The 18,775-nt window shown below is 65.5% G+C and overlaps 2 protein-coding genes across 2 annotated transcripts; both read right to left on the bottom strand.

Moving 5' to 3' along the window:
• Positions 1–1,603: 1,603 nt before the first annotated feature.
• On the bottom strand, positions 1,604–4,439 carry LOC142086037 (E3 ubiquitin-protein ligase PHF7-like). Its single transcript, XM_075158497.1, is given in 9 exon segments — positions 1,604–2,081; positions 2,415–2,538; positions 2,723–2,841; positions 2,994–3,107; positions 3,323–3,458; positions 3,461–3,678; positions 3,760–3,905; positions 4,162–4,263; positions 4,353–4,439. Coding segments are annotated over 9 exon segments (1,524 nt in total).
• A 3,471-nt stretch (positions 4,440–7,910) lies between these two features.
• LOC142086036 (uncharacterized) lies at positions 7,911–18,654 on the bottom strand. Its single transcript, XM_075158496.1, is given in 22 exon segments — positions 7,911–9,550; positions 9,735–9,853; positions 10,006–10,119; positions 10,335–10,472; positions 10,474–10,521; positions 10,523–10,690; positions 10,772–10,896; positions 11,174–11,275; positions 11,362–11,453; positions 11,786–11,910; positions 12,054–12,134; positions 14,248–14,326; positions 15,000–15,587; positions 15,631–15,890; positions 16,043–16,156; positions 16,376–16,482; positions 16,569–16,731; positions 16,813–16,937; positions 17,215–17,316; positions 17,406–17,497; positions 17,830–17,954; positions 18,098–18,654. Coding segments are annotated over 21 exon segments (4,425 nt in total). The 5' UTR covers positions 17,873–17,954; positions 18,098–18,654.
• Between the last annotated feature and the right edge of the window lie 121 nt (positions 18,655–18,775).

The raw sequence follows: 18,775 nt of genomic DNA, 5'->3' as shown, positions 1-18,775 counted from the left end.
AAACTCTGGTGCTCAGGGTTTCCTTCTCACCAGGCTTGCTGGGATGTCGCTCGGCCTTCCGACGCCGGGGCATTACAGAGCTCCGTTAGCTAGATGCCGACAGAGGTGAACGGTGCCAGGGAACGAGCACCTCGGCTCAGAGCCACAGCTCTTTGGCCAGCTCCGTTCGAGCTCCGTTGCTCAGGAGTGCCTCGGAGCTCGCGTGGCAATCCCCCTGAAGGGCACTTAGGTGCTCCGGCCATGCCTAGACCTCCCGTCTTCCCAATCCCGGCAGTCAAGAATAGAAGGACAAAGTGCTGCCACCGGCTTCTCGTTCGGACCCTCTGTACCTCCTTCCCTTCCTCATGGCCTCTTCGTTGGCAGAAAAGCCCACCAGGTCTCCCAGGTTCCCCTGCCTTCCTCAGCGAGGACAGCTGCTCCCTGCTTTGAGGGGTCGACTCTCGTGCTGCAGGAAGGCCTATGAGGAAGGCACTTGATGCACACACCATGAGACCACCTGGAGTCTGCCCGAAGAGCAGAGGGTTGTTCCAACGCGTACAGCCAGCCCACGGGATTTCCTTGGCGCTTTGGTCACCGTTCTTCTTGGGTTCGGCCTTCTAGCCCTCCGCCAGCTTCCACAGAGCTGTTGAGCAGTCACTCTGCAACCCAGCCTTTTCTCCTGCCTGCGCTAGGAAGGTGCTCGCTGCTCTCCAAGAGGAGGGAAATCCTTTCGGATGACTGACGTTTCCCAGGCCCCTTGTTACCCTCCCGTAGAGTGGGAGGTGATTTTTTTGCTCCGCAGGGCATGTGACGGGACTCCAGCCCTCAGTGACAGGTACTGCTCTGCCTCTCTGGGACTCTGTGGAGTACAGTCCTTACCAGGTGGTTGCAATCGCTATTCAAAAGGATTCTTGGCTCCTACTGCAAGAAGGAAGCCTTCAGCTGGTGCAGCACAACCGTGTTGGGGACCGTGTTGGGGAACGGGGAACGCCCTTTGGCTCCTGGAGAAACACAATCCCCGGAAATCTTCATGTCACAAACACAGACGTGACACTGAACGGCACTTTTAAAGAAAAGCAGCTTTGCCACTTTGCCACAACGCTCACCAGCCGAGGCACCGAGGGTAGGAAATTGGTTATAGCCTCGTCCAGGACGAAACAGAGTTGAAGCGTGTCAAAAGTCGCTGGGGGCGGGGCGCGTGATTTTGGGGGGCGGGGCGTGTGATTTTGGGGGGCGAGCCGCAAGGGCCATGCCGGGTGGGCGGGCGCAGCCCACATTGCCGGGAGACGGGCGGCAGCGCCGGCTGGGCCGTGCCGGGCCAGGCTGCCCTCCCGGGGGCAGGGGCAGAGACCCCCGGTGCCGGGGGTGGCTGCGAACTTCCCCTGGGGAAACTGAGCAGGCTGCGGGGCCAGCGAGGCCCGAAGCACAGGGCCGTGGCGCTGGGCAGCCGGCCAAGGCCAGCCCGCAAGGAGGGAGGTGTGGGGAAGGTGCTGCCAACCCCCGGGGAGAAGACGACCCTCTGGGCCCAGCCCCTAACGCTGGCCCTCGCGAGAGGGAGAGGAGGAGGAGGAGGAAGCCGACAAATGAGCGTGGAATCTCCCAGTGCAGAGATTAACGGCCGCCTTTATTGTGCCGGTGGAGGGGGATCAGGGCCAGCCCTCGGGGACGGCGCACGGCTGGTCCCGCGGCGGCGTCCGGGCCGGCTGTAGGGAGTTTGGGCCCGACGTTGCAAGCGGGAGCGGTCTCGCACCCGCTCGGGCCCAGGGGCGATGGAGCGGCTGCCGCTCTGGAGCGCTGGGGAGCCGCAGGAGGACCCCGACGGCAGCTGGCTGGCGGCGCTGGGGCTGCTGGTCTCGGGTGCCGGGGAGCCGTGGGACGGCCCCAGCGGCGCCTGGCTGGGGGTGCTGCTCTCAGCACTTGGTGCGGGCGCGCAGCTGCTCTTTCGGCGTCTTCTGGGCCGGCCGTTGGGACTTGCAGCCCGACGTTTCCGCTGGGAGCGGTCTTGCGTGCGGTCGGGCCCAGGGCAGATGGAGCGGCTGCCGCTCTCGAGTGCTGGGGAGCCGCAGGAGGACCCCGATGGCAACTGGCTGGCGGTGCTGGGGCTGCTGGTCTCTGGTAGCAGCGAGCTGTGGGACGGCCCCAGTGCCGCCTGGCTGGGGGTGCTGCTCTCAGCACTTGGTGCGGGCGCGCAGCTGCTCTTACGGCGTCTTCTGGGCCGGCCGTTGGGACTTGGGGCCCGACGTTTCCGCTGGGAGCGGTCTCGCGTGCGGTCGGGCCCAGGAGGGCTGGAGCGGCTGCTGCCCTCAAGCACTGGGGAGCCTCGGGTCGGCCCTGACGCCGCATTGCCGGGGCTGCTGGTCTCCGGTGCCAGGGAGCCATGGGATGGCCCCAAAACCGCATTAGTGGTCTCCAGTGCCAGGGAGCCATGGGATGACCCCGATGGTGCCTGGCTGGCGGTGCTGGGGCTGCTGGTGTCGGGTGCCGGGGAGCCGTGGGAAGGCCCCGATCCTGACTGGCTGGCGGTGCTGGGGCCGGCGAGCTCCGAGCTGGCACTGGAGGCTGTAAGGGGAAGCAGGAAGGTCAAGGGCACGGCCCCCCAGGCCCGGGGCAGGATAGGCCAGAGCGGTGCCCCCAGCCCCCCTGGAGCAGAGAGGCTCTGCCAAGCCCACCCTGGGCACCCGCTGGCAGGCCTTGCCTGGCCCCTGGCCCCAGCCCAGGGGCACCCGGGTGCTTTGCCTCTTACCGGTGCCCAGGCCAGCACAGCTGTCACACTCCCAGCTGGCCGTGCTGTTCCTCAAGTGGGAGCAGCCTCTGTGGGTGCCCTCGGCAGCGCAGGAGCAGCACAGGAGCAGTCGCCAGGGCCTGGGGAAGCAAAGGGGTTCGTGGCTCTGAGGACAACGTGACCGCAGCACGGGATCGTCCGGCAGAGCTCTGCTTCTCAGCCCTTCCGCTTCGAGCCCTGGGCGGGACACAGGTCCCGGGCAGAGCCCCGGGCTGCAGCTTTGGCAACTTACCCCTCTTCCTCTGCCTGCTCCCTGCCTCCTGGGCAAAGGCACTCCCTGGCATCGCAGCGGCTGTGCCTCTCACTTAGTGCCGCATACGCCTGGCTGTTCTCCCACGATGGCAGTCTGATGGAGAAAGGAAAACTGGTGAGCCCCTGCTGCCCCGGCATAAGGCAGGTGCAGGGCGTCCCTGCTCTTCCCCCTGCCCTGGTTCCAACTCCTCCGTGAAGCTGAAGCCCAGACGCACGGGACAGCGGAGGGCCAGGACTGCTGGGGCAGGCCCTGGCAGGGCACAGCGCTTGCACCCTCCTGTCTTGGGAGCCGGGCAGAAGGACACCAACCTGACGGGGATTCGGATCCCCACGGTTAACATGTCCAAGACAAATGCATCCCTATCTCTACAGAGGGGGCACTGGAAGCAGGAAATGCCGGCGCGCACAGCCTGTCCCTGCAGGAGAAACGTAAGGAGCGTGAGTGAGGCCCTGGTGCTGCTGAGCGCCCACCGTGCCCCGGGGGCGAGGGAACGGCTCCTACCTGGATGCAGCCCCTGTGGAACCAGGCGTGTTTGCACGCTGGGCACACCATGGTGCCGTAGGACTTTCTGTCCCCCACAAGGTCCAGGCAGATGAGGCAGGCGGTGTTCTCCTCCGGAGCCGCCTGCACTGCCTGCTCTGGGCGGTGCTCGCAGCAGAAGGACCTGGGGGAAGAGGAAAGGGATGGGCGAGGTGAGAAGCGCTGCGTCCTTCCCCGGTGGCGGCGAGGAGGGGAGAGGACGTACCTGTACGGAAAAAGGAACTGGGTGACGCATCCACCCTCCACGGCACAGGGGAGGTGGAAGCTGCGGTCGCAGCCCGTCTGCCGGCAGGTGATGGTGGCCCCGCTCTCGCCACAGACGAAGCAGTGCTGGAAGAAGCACAGCAGCCCCCATCAGCGGCAGCCTCCGGGCCTCCGCAGCCAGCCCCACACCTCCGGGCAGGGCGCAGGATGCGGCCGCTGCTGGGTCCCACCCCGCAGATCCTGGCGGACGAGGCTCCTGTGCTGGAGCCTCTGTGGAGCTGCTGGGAGCAAGGCTTTTGTGCCAGAGCTGGTTGGAAGGGCTGGCATTTCTTTCTCGGGGTCTGGACTAAGCTCCCGCAGACCTCTCCTGGCACAAATCTCCCCGTTCTTGTCAGGTGCTCACCTTCCGCGCTGCCCGCTTGATCGTGCCTTTAACATCCGCAGGCAGAAATCCCATGAGTCCTACGTCCTTGGCTCGTAGCTGAAAAAGCTCGTTGGCAAAAAACTGCGGAAGAGAAAAGACGAGGAGCTGATGAGGAGAGTGTGGCAGGCACTGCCTGTCGGAAAGCTGGAGGGAGCCCCCGCGGAACTCACCAGGCAGAACTCATGGGCACAGAGCCCGTGCTTCTCCACTTTGCGGCCGCAGGTGTCCGGGTCAGCCTCTGCCCGGCGACACAGCATGCATGCTGGAGGGGAGAGAGCAAACGCCACCGGGCATGAGCGCGTCTGCGGGGCCGGGGGAAGCGTCCCTGAGGGCTTGCCCCAAGGGCCTGCTCTGTCCCTGCCTAGCTGGCTGATGGGCAGGGCTGGAGGCCTTGGGGAGGAAGGGGGCATTGCAGGCAGGGGTGTCCCAGCAGGTGCCCACTGCCCAGCCTGGGCCCCGCTTGCTGAGGAAAGGAGGGGCCCTGCCCCGGGGCGGGTGGGGAGCTCCTGCCTCCCCCTGCCACCGCGCTCGGCCCCACGCTGACCGCCCCGACAACCCCTCTGCCAGGCTGCGGGAGGGATGCTTTGCTCTCACCCTGCTCCCTCGAGTCGGGGGCCTTCCGCTTCCTTGCGGCCATGGCGCACGTCAGCGGTGAGCGTTTGGAGAGTCCCTGTCCCAGCAGCGCCGGGGTGTCTCCTCCAGGTGCTCCTCTGCTGACTCTGAGGGAGAAGCGGGACGCGGGTGAGGGAGAAGCGGGATGCGGGTGAGGGAGAAGCGGGACGCGGGTGAGCTTGCGGCACAGGGCCCGAGCCCCGAGGCGTGGGGTCCCCCGCCAACCCCGGCAGCCCCGCGCAAGCCCCGTCCTTCCCCTGCCCTCTCCTCACCTCTCCAGGGCGCACTGACGCACGGCCTGAGCCCAGCGGTCCTTTTTGTGGGCTTGGCCCCGCGGGTCACGGTGGCCACTGTGACACGAGGGGATGTCACAGGGACGCCCTCGGCCACCTCGGCCCCCGCCTCACAGGGGTGGGTGTGAAGCGCCGGGGCGGGGCCCGAGCCCTCGGCACCCGCGTCAGCGGGGCGGCTGCTCCTGCAGCACGTGCAGAGTCAAATGCCAGGTCCCCCGGGGCAGCCGTCGAGGGTGGCACCGTTGGCCGAAAGGTGCTGTTCAGGCAGTGCGGCTCCAGGGCTCCAGCCCTGGCCAAGGGAAATCTCTGCTGCTGCCCCGGCACGGGGAGCGCTGCCAGCAGGCCGGGGAAGGCGATCCTTCCTCCCTGCGCCGCACCGGGAAGGCTGCACCTGCAGTCCTGCCTCCGGTTCTGGGCTCCCCGGTACAGGGGAGAGAAGCGACCTTGGAGCCTGGCCTGGGCTCACCCATCCCATCCGCTCAGATGCGGTGGGTGGCCGGGGCACAGCACAGGACCTCAGGACGGCACCTCAAAGTCGCAGGTGGCCCAACGTCTTTTTCCCGCACTCCTTAGCGCTTTGGTGAGGTGCTGCCTCCGGAACAAAAAGCGGCGGGACCGCAAGCTGGGGAGTCACGGCAGAAAGGGCCTTTTCTCATGGCGATAACCTGCCTTTCAGAGTCAGTGCGAGCCTTTCCTCGGTGGGGTCGGAAACCGCAAGTGGCTGTGGGGCAGCTGCGGAGGCGGTGGGTGGGAGGGTTGATCTGTTTGAGGGTAGAAAGGCTCTACAGAGGGATCTGGACATCGGGATCGATGGGCCGAGGGTTGTCAAGCACTGGAACAGGCTGCTTGAGTCACCATCCCTGGAGGTATTTGAAAGACGCGTAGACGTGGCGCTTAGGGACATGGTTTAGTGGTGGACTTGGCAGTGCTAGGTTAACGGTTGGACTCGATGATCTGAAGGGTCTTTTCCAACCTAATTCTGATTCTATGATTCTAATTACCATTCCATTATTGCTTAAGCGCCATTTGATTACCATTTGATTTTCATGCAACCCTCGATGAATTACCATTTGATCATCGCTTAATCATGAATAAAACCCACAACGATGACTTCTCTGAATAATTCAGCCTGCAACCCCGCGAAGCCCTTCTGCAACACTGGCTGGCTGGCACGGCTGGGAGCGACTAGAGGCTTCCCAGGCTGCCTCCTTCAGCTCCGGCTTTTAGAGTGTCCTCAGCCATCCTCTTCTACCAGCCACCTCCCAAGCCAAACTCCGGTGCTCAGGGTTTCCTTCTCACCAGGCTTGCTGGGATGTCGCTCGGCCTTCCGACGCCGGGGCATTACAGAGCTCCGTTAGCTAGATGCCGACAGAGGTGAACGGTGCCAGGGAACGAGCACCTCGGCTCAGAGCCACAGCTCTTTGGCCAGCTCCGTTCGAGCTCCGTTGCTCAGGAGTGCCTCGGAGCTCGCGTGGCAATCCCCCTGAAGGGCACTTAGGTGCTCCGGCCATGCCTAGACCTCCCGTCTTCCCAATCCCGGCAGTCAAGAATAGAAGGACAAAGTGCTGCCACCGGCTTCTCGTTCGGACCCTCTGTACCTCCTTCCCTTCCTCATGGCCTCTTCGTTGGCAGAAAAGCCCACCAGGTCTCCCAGGTTCCCCTGCCTTCCTCAGCGAGGACAGCTGCTCCCTGCTTTGAGGGGTCGACTCTCGTGCTGCAGGAAGGCCTATGAGGAAGGCACTTGATGCACACACCATGAGACCACCTGGAGTCTGCCCGAAGAGCAGAGGGTTGTTCCAACGCGTACAGCCAGCCCACGGGATTTCCTTGGCGCTTTGGTCACCGTTCTTCTTGGGTTCGGCCTTCTAGCCCTCCGCCAGCTTCCACAGAGCTGTTGAGCAGTCACTCTGCAACCCAGCCTTTTCTCCTGCCTGCGCTAGGAAGGTGCTCGCTGCTCTCCAAGAGGAGGGAAATCCTTTCGGATGACTGACGTTTCCCAGGCCCCTTGTTACCCTCCCGTAGAGTGGGAGGTGATTTTTTTGCTCCGCAGGGCATGTGACGGGACTCCAGCCCTCAGTGACAGGTACTGCTCTGCCTCTCTGGGACTCTGTGGAGTACAGTCCTTACCAGGTGGTTGCAATCGCTATTCAAAAGGATTCTTGGCTCCTACTGCAAGAAGGAAGCCTTCAGCTGGTGCAGCACAACCGTGTTGGGGACCGTGTTGGGGAACGGGGAACGCCCTTTGGCTCCTGGAGAAACACAATCCCCGGAAATCTTCATGTCACAAACACAGACGTGACACTGAACGGCACTTTTAAAGAAAAGCAGCTTTGCCACTTTGCCACAACGCTCACCAGCCGAGGCACCGAGGGTAGGAAATTGGTTATAGCCTCGTCCAGGACGAAACAGAGTTGAAGCGTGTCAAAAGTCGCTGGGGGCGGGGCGCGTGATTTTGGGGGGCGAGCCGCAAGGGCCATGCCGGGAGACGGGCGGCAGTGCCGGCTGGGCCGTGCCGGGCCAGGCTGCCCTCCCGGGGGCAGGGGCAGAGACCCCCGGTGCTGGGGGTGGCTGCGAACTTGCCCTGGGGAAACTGAGCAGGCTGCGGGGCCAGCAAGGCCCGAAGCACAGGGCCGTGGCGCTGGGCAGCCGGCCAAGGCCAGCCCGCAAGGAGGGAGGTGTGGGGAAGGTGCTGCCAACCCCCGGGGAGAAGACGACCCTCTGGGCCCAGCCCCTAACGCTGGCCCTCGCGAGAGGGAGAGGAGGAGGAGGAGGAAGCCGACAAATGAGCGTGGAATCTCCCAGTGCAGAGATTAACGGCCGCCTTTATTGTGCCGGTGGAGGGGGATCAGGGCCAGCCCTCGGGGACGGCGCACGGCTGGTCCCGCGGCGGCGTCCGGGCCGGCTGTAGGGAGTTTGGGCCCGACGTTGCAAGCGGGAGCGGTCTCGCACCCGCTCGGGCCCAGGGGCGATGGAGCGGCTGCCGCTCTGGAGCGCTGGGGAGCCGCAGGAGGACCCCGACGGCAGCTGGCTGGCGGCGCTGGGGCTGCTGGTCTCGGGTGCCGGGGAGCCGTGGGACGGCCCCAGCGGCGCCTGGCTGGGGGTGCTGCTCTCAGCACTTGGTGCGGGCGCGCAGCTGCTCTTTCGGCGTCGTCTGGGCCGGCCGTTGGGACTTGGGGCCCGACGTTTCCGCTGGGAGCGGTCTTGCACCCGCTCGGGCCCAGGGCGGATGGAGCGGCTGCTGCCCTCAAGCACTGGGGAGCCATGGGACAGCCCCGATGCCACATTGCTGTGGCTGCTGGTCTCTAGTGCCAGAGAGCCGTGGGATGGGCCTAATGCCTCTTGGCTACCAGTGCTGGGGCTGCTGGTCTCCGGTGGTGGGGAGCCGCAGGAGGACCCCGATGGCAGCTGGCTGGCGGTGCTGGGGCTGCTGGTCTCTGGTAGCAGCGAGCTGTGGGACGGTCCCAGCGCCGCCTGGCTGGGGGTGCTGCTCTCAGCACTTGGTGTGGGTGCGCAGCTGCTCTTACGGCGTCTTCTGGGCCGGCCGCTGGGACTTGGGGCCCGACGTTTCAGCTGGGAGCGGTCTCGCGTGCGGTCGGGCCCAGGAGGGCTGGAGCGGCTGCTGCCCTCAAGCACTGAGGAGCTGGGGGACAGCCCCGATGCCACATTGCTGGGGCTGCTGGTCTCCGTTGCCAGGGAGCCATGGGACGGCCCCAAAGCCGCATTGCTGGTCTCGAGTGCCAGGGAGCCGTGGGACAGCCCCGATGCCGCCTGGCTGGCGGTGCTGCTGTCAGCATTTGGTGCTGGTGCATGGCTCCTGTCATGGCGTCTTCGGGGCCGGCTGTAGGGAGTTTGGGCCCGACGTTGCAAGCGGGAGCGGTCTCGCACCCGCTCGGGCCCAGGGGCGATGGAGCGGCTGCCGCTCTGGAGCGCTGGGGAGCCGCAGGAGGACCCCGACGGCAGCTGGCTGGCGGCGCTGGGGCTGCTGGTCTCGGGTGCCGGGAAGCCGTGGGACGGCCCCAGCGGCGCCTGGCTGGGGGTGCTGCTCTCAGCACTTGGTGCGGGCGCGCAGCTGCTCTCACGGCGTCTTCTGGGCCGGCCGTTAGGACTTGCAGCCCGACGTTTCAACCGGGAGCGGTCTCGCGTGCGGTCGGGCCCAGGGGAGCTGGAGCGGCTGCTGTCCTGAAGCGGCGGGGAGCCGCAGGAAGAGCCTGATGATGCCTCGCTGCCAGTGCTGGGGCTGCTGGTCTCAGGTGCCAGAGATCCGAGAGACTGCCCCGATGCCGCCTGGCTGGCGGTGCTGGAGCTGCTCGTGCTGGGTACCGGGGAGCCGAGGGATGACCCCGATGGTGCCTGGCTGGCGGTGCTGGGGCTGCTGGTGTCGGGTGCCGGGGAGCCGTGGGAAGGCCCCGATCCTGACTGGCTGGCGGTGCTGGGGCCGGCGAGCTCCGAGCTGGCACTGGAGGCTGTAAGGGGAAGCAGGAAGGTCAAGGGCACGGCCCCCCAGGCCCGGGGCAGGATAGGCCAGAGCGGTGCCCCCAGCCCCCCTGGAGCAGAGAGGCTCTGCCAAGCCCACCCTGGGCACCCGCTGGCAGGCCTTGCCTGGCCCCTGGCCCCAGCCCAGGGGCACCCGGGTGCTTTGCCTCTTACCGGTGCCCAGGCCAGCACAGCTGTCACACTCCCAGCTGGCCGTGCTGTTCCTCAAGTGGGAGCAGCCTCTGTGGGTGCCCTCGGCAGCGCAGGAGCAGCACAGGAGCAGTCGCCAGGGCCTGGGGAAGCAAAGGGGTTCGTGGCTCTGAGGACAACGTGACCGCAGCACGGGATCGTCCGGCAGAGCTCTGCTTCTCAGCCCTTCCGCTTCGAGCCCTGGGCGGGACACAGGTCCCGGGCAGAGCCCCGGGCTGCAGCTTTGGCAACTTACCCCTCTTCCTCTGCCTGCTCCCTGCCTCCTGGGCAAAGGCACTCCCTGGCATCGCAGCGGCTGTGCCTCTCACTTAGTGCCGCATACGCCTGGCTGTTCTCCCACGATGGCAGTCTGATGGAGAAAGGAAAACTGGTGAGCCCCTGCTGCCCCGGCATAAGGCAGGTGCAGGGCGTCCCTGCTCTTCCCCCTGCCCTGGTTCCAACTCCTCCGTGAAGCTGAAGCCCAGACGCACGGGACAGCGGAGGGCCAGGACTGCTGGGGCAGGCCCTGGCAGGGCACAGCGCTTGCACCCTCCTGTCTTGGGAGCCGGGCAGAAGGACACCAACCTGAAGGGGATTCGGATCCCCACGGTGAACATTTCCGAGACAAATGCTTCCCTATCTCTACAGAGGGGGCACTGGAAGCAGGAAATGCCGGCGCGCACAGCCTGTCCCTGCAGGAGAAACGTAAGGAGCGTGAGTGAGGCCCTGGTGCTGCTGAGCGCCCACCGTGCCCCGGGGGCGAGGGAACGGCTCCTACCTGGATGCAGCCCCTGTGGAACCAGGCGTGTTTGCACGCTGGGCACACCATGGTGCAGTAGGACTTTCTGTCCCCCACAAGGTCCAGGCAGATGAGGCAGGCGGTGTTCTCCTCCGGAGCCGCCTGCACTGCCTGCTCTGGGCGGTGCTCGCAGCAGAAGGACCTGGGGGAAGAGGAAAGGGATGGGCGAGGTGAGAAGCACTGGGTCCTTCCCCGGTGGCGGCGAGGAGGGGAGAGGAGGTACCTGTACTGAAGAAAGAACTGGGTGACGCATCCACCCTCCACGGCACAGGGGAGGTGGAAGCTGCGGTCGCAGCCCGTCTGCCGGCAGGTGATGGTGGCCCCGCTCTCGCCACAGACGAAGCAGTGCTGGAAGAAGCACAGCAGCCCCCATCAGCGGCAGCCTCCGGGCCTCCGCAGCCAGCCCCACCCCTCCGGGCAGGGCGCAGGATGCGGCCGCTGCTGGGTCCCACCCCGCAGATCCTGGCGGACGAGGCCCCTGTGCTGGAGGCTCTGTGGAGCTGCTGGGAGCAAGGCTTTTGTGCCAGAGCTGGTTGGAAGGGCTGGCATTTCTTTCTCGGGGTCTGGGCTAAGCTCCCGCAGACCTCTCCTGGCACAAATCTCCTCGTTCTTGTCAGGTGCTCACCTTCTGCGCTGCCTGCTCGATCGTGCCTCGAATATCCTCAGGCAGAAATCCCATGAGTCCTACGTCCTGGAGCTCTTGCTGAAAAAGCTCGTTGGCAAAAAACTGCAGAAGAGAAAAGACGAGGAGCTGATGAGGAGCTGGCAGGCACTGCCTGTCGGAAAGCTGGAGGGAGCCCCCGCGGAACTCACCAGGCAGAACACATGGGCACAGAGCCCGTGCTTCTCCACTTTGCGCCCGCAGGTGTCCGGGTCAGCCTCTGCCCGGCGACACAGCATGCATGCTGGAGGGGAGAGAGCAAACGCCACCGGGCATGAGCGCGTCTGCGGGGCCGGGGGAAGCGTCCCTGAGGGCTTGCCCCAAGGGCCTGCTCTGTCCCTGCCTAGCTGGCTGATGGGCAGGGCTGGAGGCCTTGGGGAGGAAGGGGGCATTGCAGGCAGGGGTGTCCCAGCAGGTGCCCACTGCCCAGCCTGGGCCCCGCTTGCTGAGGAAAGGAGGGGCCCTGCCCCGGGGCGGGTGGGGAGCTCCTGCCTCCCCCTGCCACCGCGCTCGGCCCCACGCTGACCGCCCCGACAACCCCTCTGCCAGGCTGCGGGAGGGATGCTTTGCTCTCACCCTGCTCCCTCGAGTCGGGGGCCTTCCGCTTCCTTGCGGCCATGGCGCACGTCAGCGGTGAGCGTTTGGAGAGTCCCTGTCCCAGCAGCGCCGGGGTGTCTCCTCCAGGTGCTCCTCTGCTGACTCTGAGGAAGAAGCGGGACGCGGGTGAGGGAGAAGCGGGACGCGGGTGAGCTTGCGGCACCGGGCCAGAGCCCCGAGGCGTGGGGCCCCCCGCCACCCCCGGCAGCCCCGCGCAAGCCCCGTCCCTCCCCTGCCCTCTCCTCACCTCTCCAGGGCGCACTGACGCACGGCCTGAGCCCAACGGTCCTTTTTGTGGGCTTGGCCCCGCGAGTCACTGTGGTGGCCACTGTGACACGAGGGGATGTCACAGGGACGCCCTCGGCCACCTCGGCCCCCGCCTCACAGGGGTGGGTGTGAAGCGCCGGGGCGGGGCCCGAGCCCTCGGCACCCGCGTCAGCGGGGCGGCTGCTCCTGCAGCACGTGCAGAGTCAAATGCCAGGTCCCCCGGGGCAGCCGTCGAGGGTGGCACCGTTGGCCGAAAGGTGCTGTTCAGGCAGTGCGGCTCCAGGGCTCCAGCCCTGGCCAAGGGAAATCTCTGCTGCTGCCCCGGCACGGGGAGCGCTGCCAGCAGGCCGGGGAAGGCGATCCTTCCTCCCTGCGCCGCACCGGGAAGGCTGCACCTGCAGTCCTGCCTCCGGTTCTGGGCTCCCCGGTACAGGGGAGAGAAGCGACCTTGGAGCCTGGCCTGGGCTCACCCATCCCATCCGCTCAGACGCGGTGGGTGGCCGGGGCACAGCACAGGACCTCAGGACGGCACCTCAAAGTCGCAGGTGGCCCAACGTCTTTCTCCCGCACTCCTTAGCGCTTTGGTGAGGTGCTGCCTCCGGAACAAAAAGCGGCGGGACCGCAAGCTGGGGAGTCACGGCAGAAAGGGCCTTTTCTCATGGCGATAACCTGCCTTTCAGAGTCAGTGCGAGCCTTTCCTCGGTGGGGTCGGAAACCGCAAGTGGCTGTGGGGCAGCTGCGGAGGCGGTGGGTGGGAGGGTTGATCTGTTTGAGGGTAGAAAGGCTCTACAGAGGGATCTGGACATCGGGATCGATGGGCCGAGGGTTGTCAAGCACTGGAACAGGCTGCTTGAGTCACCATCCCTGGAGGTATTTGAAAGACGCGTAGACGTGGCGCTTAGGGACATGGTTTAGTGGTGGACTTGGCAGTGCTAGGTTAACGGTTGGACTCGATGATCTGAAGGGTCTTTTCCAACCTAATTCTGATTCTATGATTCTAATTACCATTCCATTATTGCTTAAGCGCCATTTGATTACCATTTGATTTTCATGCAACCCTCGATGAATTACCATTTGATCATCGCTTAATCATGAATAAAACCCACAACGATGACTTCTCTGAATAATTCAGCCTGCAACCCCGCGAAGCCCTTCTACAACACTGGCTGGCTGGCACGGCTGGGAGCGACTAGAGGCTTCCCAGGCTGCCTCCTTCAGCTCCGGCTTTTAGAGTGTCCTCAGCCATCCTCTTCTACCAGCCACCTCCCAAGCCAAACTCTGGTGCTCAGGGTTTCCTTCTCACCAGGCTTGCTGGGATGTCGCTCGGCCTTCCGACGCCGGGGCATTACAGAGCTCCGTTAGCTAGATGCCGACAGAGGTGAACGGTGCCAGGGAACGAGCACCTCGGCTCAGAGCCACAGCTCTTTGGCCAGCTCCGTTCGAGCTCCGTTGCTCAGGAGTGCCTCGGAGCTCGCGTGGCAATCCCCCTGAAGGGCACTTAGGTGCTCCGGCCATGCCTAGACCTCCCGTCTTCCCAATCCCGGCAGTCAAGAATAGAAGGACAAAGTGCTGCCACCGGCTTCTCGTTCGGACCCTCTGTACCTCCTTCCCTTCCTCATGGCCTCTTCGTTGGCAGAAAAGCCCACCAGGTCTCCCAGGTTCCCCTGCCTTCCTCAGCGAGGACAGCTGCTCCCTGCTTTGAGGGGTCGACTCTCGTGCTGCAGGAAGGCCTATCAGGAAGGCACTTGATGCACACACCATGAGACCACCTGGAGTCTGCCCGAAGAGCAGAGGGTTGTTCCAACGCGTACAGCCAGCCCACGGGATTTCCTTGGCGCTTTGGTCACCGTTCTTCTTGGGTTCGGCCTTCTAGCCCTCCGCCAGCTTCCACAGAGCTGTTGAGCAGTCACTCTGCAACCCAGCCTTTTCTCCTGCCTGCGCTAGGAAGGTGCTCGCTGCTCTCCAAGAGGAGGGAAATCCTTTCGGATGACTGACGTTTCCCAGGCCCCTTGTTACCCTCCCGTAGAGTGGGAGGTGATTTTTTTGCTCCGCAGGGCATGTGACGGGACTCCAGCCCTCAGTGACAGGTACTGCTCTGCCTCTCTGGGACTCTGTGGAGTACAGTCCTTACCAGGTGGTTGCAATCGCTATTCAAAAGGATTCTTGGCTCCTACTGCAAGAAGGAAGCCTTCAGCTGGTGCAGCACAACCGTGTTGGGGACCGTGTTGGGGAACGGGGAACGCCCTTTGGCTCCTGGAGAAACACAATCCCCGGAAATCTTCATGTCACAAACACAGACGTGACACTGAACGGCACTTTTAAAGAAAAGCAGCTTTGCCACTTTGCCACAACGCTCACCAGCCGAGGCACCGAGGGTAGGAAATTGGTTATAGCCTCGTCCAGGACGAAACAGAGTTGAAGCGTGTCAAAAGTCGCTGGGGGCGGGGCGCGTGATTTTGGGGGGCGGGGCGTGTGATTTTGGGGGGCGAGCCGCAAGGGCCATGCCGGGTGGGCGGGCGCAGCCCACATTGCCGGGAGACGGGCGGCAGCGCCGGCTGGGCCGTGCCGGGCCAGGCTGCCCTCCCGGGGGCAGGGGCAGAGACCCCCGGTGCCGGGGGTGGCTGCGAACTTCCCCTGGGGAAACTGAGCAGGCTGCGGGGCCAGCGAGGCCCGAAGCACAGGGCCGTGGCGCTGGGCAGCCGGCCAAGGCCAGCCCGCAAGGAGGGAGGTGTGGGGAAGGTGCTGCCAACCCCCGGGGAGAAGACGACCCTCTGGGCCCAGCCCCTAACGCTGGCCCTCGCGAGAGGGAGAGGAGGAGGAGGAGGAAGCCGACAAATGAGCGTGGAATCTCCCAGTGCAGAGATTAACGGCCGCCTTTATTGTGCCGGTGGAGGGGGATCAGGGCCAGCCCTCGGGGACGGCGCACGGCTGGTCCCGCGGCGGCGTCCGGGCCGGCTGTAGGGAGTTTGGGCCCGACGTTGCAAGCGGGAGCGGTCTCGCACCCGCTCGGGCCCAGGGGCGATGGAGCGGCTGCCGCTCTGGAGCGCTGGGGAGCCGCAGGAGGACCCCGACGGCAGCTGGCTGGCGGCGCTGGGGCTGCTGGTCTCGGGTGCCGGGGAGCCGTGGGACGGCCCCAGCGGCGCCTGGCTGGGGGTGCTGCTCTCAGCACTTGGTGCGGGCGCGCAGCTGCTCTTTCGGCGTCTTCTGGGCCGGCCGTTGGGACTTGGGGCCCGATGTTTCAGCTGGGAGCTGTCTTGCGTGCAGTCAGGCCCAGGGGGGCTGGAGCGGCTGCTGTTCTGAAGCAGCGGGGAGCCAAGGGATGACCCCGATGGTGCCTGGCTGGCGGTGCTGGAGCTGCTCGTGCTGGGTACCGGGGAGCCGAGGGATGACCCCGATGGTGCCTGGCTGGCGGTGCTGGGGCTGCTGGTGTCGGGTGCCGGGGAGCCGTGGGAAGGCCCCGATCCTGACTGGCTGGCGGTGCTGGGGCCGGCGAGCTCCGAGCTGGCGCTGGAGGCTGTAAGGGGAAGCAGGAAGGTCAAGGGCACGGCCCCCCAGGCCCGGGGCAGGATAGGCCAGAGCGGTGCCCCCAGCCCCCCTGGAGCAGAGAGGCTCTGCCAAGCCCACCCTGGGCACCCGCTGGCAGGCCTTGCCTGGCCCCTGGCCCCAGCCCAGGGGCACCCGGGTGCTTTGCCTCTTACCGGTGCCCAGGCCAGCACAGCTGTCACACTCCCAGCTGGCCGTGCTGTTCCTCAAGTGGGAGCAGCCTCTGTGGGTGCCCTCGGCAGCGCAGGAGCAGCACAGGAGCAGTCGCCAGGGCCTGGGGAAGCAAAGGGGTTCGTGGCTCTGAGGACAACGTGACCGCAGCACGGGATCGTCCGGCAGAGCTCTGCTTCTCAGCCCTTCCGCTTCGAGCCCTGGGCGGGACACAGGTCCCGGGCAGAGCCCCGGGCTGCAGCTTTGGCAACTTACCCCTCTTCCTCTGCCTGCTCCCTGCCTCCTGGGCAAAGGCACTCCCTGGCATCGCAGCGGCTGTGCCTCTCGTATAGTTGTTCATAGGCATCATCATCCTCCCACGATGGTCGTCTTTTTGAGAAGGAAGGGAAAATTGATGAGCCCCTGCTGCCCCGGCATAAGGCAGGTGCAGGGCGTCCCTGCTCTTCCCCCTGCCCTGGTTCCAACTCCTCCGTGAAGCTGAAGCCCAGACGCACGGGACAGCGGAGGGCCAGGACTGCTGGGGCAGGCCCTGGCAGGGCACAGCGCTTGCACCCTCCTGTCTTGGGAGCCGGGCAGAAGGACACCAACCTGAAGGGGATTCGGATCCCCACGGTGAACATTTCCGAGACAAATGCTTCCCTATCTCTACAGAGGGGGCACTGGAAGCAGGAAATGCCGGCGCGCACAGCCTGTCCCTGCAGGAGAAACGTAAGGAGCGTGAGTGAGGCCCTGGTGCTGCTGAGCGCCCACCGTGCCCCGGGGGCGAGGGAACGGCTCCTACCTGGATGCAGCCCCTGTGGAACCAGGCGTGTTTGCACGCTGGGCACACCATGGTGCCGTAGGACTTTCTGTCCCCCACAAGGTCCAGGCAGATGAGGCAGGCGGTGTTCTCCTCCGGAGCCGCCTGCACTGCCTGCTCTGGGCGGTGCTCGCAGCAGAAGGACCTGGGGGAAGAGGAAAGGGATGGGCGAGGTGAGAAGCGCTGGGTCCTTCCCCGGTGGCGGCGAGGAGGGGAGAGGACGTACCTGTACTGAAGAAAGAACTGGGTGACGCATCCACCCTCCACGGCACAGGGGAGGTGGAAGCTGCGGTCGCAGCCCGTCTGCCGGCAGGTGATGGTGGCCCCGCTCTCGCCACAGACGAAGCAGTGCTGGAAGAAGCACAGCAGCCCCCATCAGCGGCAGCCTCCGGGCCTCCACAGCCAGCCCCACACCTCCGGGCAGGGCGCAGGATGCGGCCGCTGCTGGGTCCCACCCCGCAGATCCTGGCGGACGAGGCTCCTGTGCTGGAGGCTCTGTGGAGCTGCTGGGAGCAAGACTTTTGTGCCAGAGCTGGTTGGAAGGGCTGGCATTTCTTTCTCGGGGTCTGGGCTAAGCTCCCGCAGACCTCTCCTGGCACAAATCTCCCCGTTCTTGTCAGGTGCTCACCTTCCGCGCTGCCTGCTCGATCGTGCCTCGAATATCCTCAGGCAGAAATCCCATGAGTCCTACATCCGCGAGGTGTTGCTGAAAAAGCTCGTTGGCAAAAAACTGCGGAAGAGAAAAGACGAGGAGCTGATGAGGAGAGTGTGGCAGGCACTGCCTGTCGGAAAGCTGGAGGGAGCCCCCGCGGAACTCACCAGGCAGAACACATGGGCACAGAGCCCGTGCTTCTCCACTTTGTGCCCGCAGGTGTCCGGGTCAGCCTCTGCCCGGCGACACAGCATGCATGCTGGAGGGGAGAGAGCAAACGCCACCGGGCATGAGCGCGTCTGCGGGGCCGGGGGAAGCGTCCCTGAGGGCTTGCCCCAAGGGCCTGCTCTGTCCCTGCCTAGCTGGCTGATGGGCAGGGCTGGAGGCCTTGGGGAGGAAGGGGGCATTGCAGGCACGGGTGTCCCAGCAGGTGCCCACTGCCCAGCCTGGGCCCCGCTTGCTGAGGAAAGGAGGGGCCCTGCCCCGGGGCGGGTGGGGAGCTCCTGCCTCCCCCTGCCACCGCGCTCGGCCCCACGCTGACCGCCCCGACAACCCCTCTGCCAGGCTGCGGGAGGGATGCTTTGCTCTCACCCTGCTCCCTCGAGTCGGGGGCCTTCCGCTTCCTTGCGGCCATGGCGCACGTCAGCGGTGAGCGTTTGGAGAGTCCCTGTCCCAGCAGCGCCGGGGTGTCTCCTCCAGGTGCTCCTCTGCTGACTCTGAGGAAGAAGCGGGACGCGGGTGAGGGAGAAGCGGGACGCGGGTGAGCTTGCGGCACAGGGCCAGAGCCCCGAGGCGTGGGGCCCCCCGCCACCCTTGGCAGCCCCGCGCAAGCCCCGTCCCTCCCCTGCCCTCTCCTCACCTCTCCAGGGCGCACTGACGCACGGCCTGAGCCCAGCGGTCCTTTTTGTGGGCTTGGCCCCGTGGGTCACGGTGGCCACTGTGACATCAGGACGGCTGGCCTGCGTGCGCCTCAAATATGGGCAGGGACGCTCTCGGCCACCTGCCACCCTCTGTGCCTTGGATACCGGCAAAACCTGAGTGGTTATGGCCCTGGGCAACCTGCTCCAGAGGACCCTGCTTCAGCAGGTGCTTGGAGTTAATGGTCTCAAGAGCTGCCCTCCTGCATCATGTACAGCGGAAAATGTTCACCGTGGGGATCCGAATCCCCGTCAGGTTGGTGTCCTTCTGCCCGGCTCCCAAGACAGGAGGGTGCAAGCGCTGTGCCCTGCCAGGGCCTGCCCCAGCAGTCCTGGCCCTCCGCTGTCCCGTGCGTCTGGGCTTCAGCTTCACGGAGGAGTTGGAACCAGGGCAGGGGGAAGAGCAGGGACGCCCTGCACCTGCCTTATGCCGGGGCAGCAGGGGCTCACCAGTTTTCCTTTCTCCATCAGACTGCCATCGTGGGAGAACAGCCAGGCGTATGCGGCACTAAGTGAGAGGCACAGCCGCTGCGATGCCAGGGAGTGCCTTTGCCCAGGAGGCAGGGAGCAGGCAGAGGAAGAGGGGTAAGTTGCCAAAGCTGCAGCCCGGGGCTCTGCCC

The sequence above is a fragment of the Calonectris borealis genome, chromosome 10, assembly GCF_964195595.1.
Source record: "Calonectris borealis chromosome 10, bCalBor7.hap1.2, whole genome shotgun sequence".
Taxonomy (NCBI): domain Eukaryota; kingdom Metazoa; phylum Chordata; class Aves; order Procellariiformes; family Procellariidae; genus Calonectris; species Calonectris borealis.
Note: the sequence above shows the minus strand (reverse complement) of the source record. Positions and strands in the feature narration are given on the sequence as shown.